This window comes from Frankliniella occidentalis, unplaced genomic scaffold, assembly GCF_000697945.3.
Source record: "Frankliniella occidentalis isolate FOCC.00 unplaced genomic scaffold, Focc_3.1 Scaffold38, whole genome shotgun sequence".
Classification (NCBI taxonomy): domain Eukaryota; kingdom Metazoa; phylum Arthropoda; class Insecta; order Thysanoptera; family Thripidae; genus Frankliniella; species Frankliniella occidentalis.
In genome coordinates this window covers 1674420-1676393 of record NW_026267168.1, presented here as the reverse complement: position 1 = coordinate 1676393, position 1974 = coordinate 1674420, and the positions used below count along the sequence as shown (strand labels likewise).

Genomic DNA, 1974 nt, shown 5'->3' with positions numbered 1-1974 from the left:
CGCCACCGCGTCAACGTCACGGCGGAGGCCCCTTCTTCCGGAAATTAACTCATAAACTCCCCGGAGCGGGATTCAGCAGGATTGTGGGCACCACTCTGGCCCCGCCCTGCCACGCCACCTGGCCCGAGGGGTGGGTGGCACTGCCCGACTGCCCGTGACCCAATGTAGTCTCTTTGCTGTCTCTCTCTCTCTCTCGGGCAGCACTGGCTCACAATACTACTACTCCTACTACTGGCTATACCGTGCCGCCTAGCGGTAGCTACAGAGGGAGCACGGTGGAGGGAGAGGGAGTGACGGGGCAGAGAACTTGAAGGGGGTCGTGGTGGCCGCTGCCCCTCCCACTTGGCCCGCCTCTGAGCTGTCAGGTTAGGAGCAGCACGGCAACGCCCCGCCATACCCCACCCCAACCACATTCATCCCGCCCGATACCGTTCATCGGAGGCGTTGATCTACTAAGCCGCTGATCCCCACACTTTCGTTGATAACGGTCATTACGCCTTTTTTTTTTGCGCTTCGCGATAATACGGGGCCGTAGCGTTTCCTCTTTTGATGGTTTGTCATTTCTTTTGGGCGTCGGGGAGGCTGTGGCTGTCAGCGAACCGGGGCCCTGTGAGAGGCACCTTCTGCTGTTCGATCGACTGGAATGGCACTTGACTGTTAGTTAGAAAAGCTCGAATGCCCGAGGGCCTCTAAGCAGTGTCCCGCCCCTCACCCCCCCGGCCCGTGTCATATCGCTCCTGTGTGTCGCGTCGGTGTTATTCACGTTGTCGTGGTCCTCGACCTCCCCGCCGCCATCCTGCCTCTCACCTCGTCGAGCCCGTTGCGCAAGCCGTCGACCGCGGTCGACATGAAGACGCTGTCGTAGCTGCGGCGCACGCCGTCGGCCAGGCTGCCCACGCTGCCGGCCAGGACGGCGTCGGCGATGACGTCCTCCTGGAGCGAGGTGAGCGACGTGCTCCAGGCGGAGTGCATGTGCTCCCGAGAGCGCGAGTGCCGGCGGCCGTGCGCGGCCAGCGCCGCGTACTCGATGGGCAGGGAGCCGACGGAGCGCCGGAACTCGCTGTGCTGGCCGGCGTGGCTGCCCGAGCGCGGCCGCATGGCCACGCCGTTCACCGGGCCGTTGGCGCCCACCGTGCCCGGCTCCACGAAGCTGAGCGTCCGCCTGAGCGGCCGGGGGGCCCCCGGGACGTACGCCGCGTCGTCGGCCAGCGACAGCGTCGACCCCGCCCCCGACGAGAGTCCGTCGTCGTCGCCGTCGCGGCGCTCCGACGCCGACTCCTCGTCGATGGACATGGACGCGTAGCTCTTCCACTGCGAGGACGTGGACGGCTTCTTCTTGCGGCGCCGGTAGCTGAGCGTGCGCACGAAGGTGGCCGCCGTCTCGTCCACCGCGTTGGCCACGCTGGCGGACAGGTTGCCCGTGCTGCGGAGCAGGCTCTGCAGCGTGTTGCGCAGCCCGCCGCCGCCGTGGTGCTGGTGGTCTCCGCGGCCCCCATGGCGGCCGTGCTGCTCGGGCGGCACCACCGTCACCGACTTGCGCACCCGGGCTGGCGCCGTCGCCTCCAGCTGGCTGCTCAGTGTCATCCCCGTGACATCACGAGGTTGCCGTCCTGCAACACAGACCAACATGAACACATAAGTACACGTGGTACAAGTAGTGTACGCGGTGCGCCTAGGGGACCGTTTAGTCCAGATAACCAAATTCAAAGCCGGTGATTTTAGCTGTGCAATCCAAATTGCATCCATGGCAATACAATAATTTCTTTGAACCTGACTCAGTTTCATTGGTGCGACTACATTTTTAGTTAAAAATAAAGCTACTAAACTTAAGTCTGGGAGGTACTTAATGTTGTTTCTTACAACCCTGATTTGGTTGTATAGATAACTAAATGGTTCTCTGAATCTGCCGTGGCACTGGGTTAAGACATCTTTACGGCGAACTTCACCCCGTTACATCCCTTTACGATTGCGAGT

General features: G+C 62.2%; 1 protein-coding gene across 1 annotated transcript in view; it reads left to right on the top strand.

Moving 5' to 3' along the window:
- Positions 1-259, top strand: part of LOC113213636 (histone-lysine N-methyltransferase PRDM9-like) — a 6431-nt gene extending 6172 nt beyond the window's left edge. Inside the window, exon 8 of the mRNA XM_026432759.2 lies at positions 254-259. Within this exon, the coding sequence (XP_026288544.2) occupies positions 254-259 (6 nt within the window). The remainder of the gene's footprint in view (positions 1-253) is intronic.
- Positions 260-1974: the final 1715 nt, after the last annotated feature.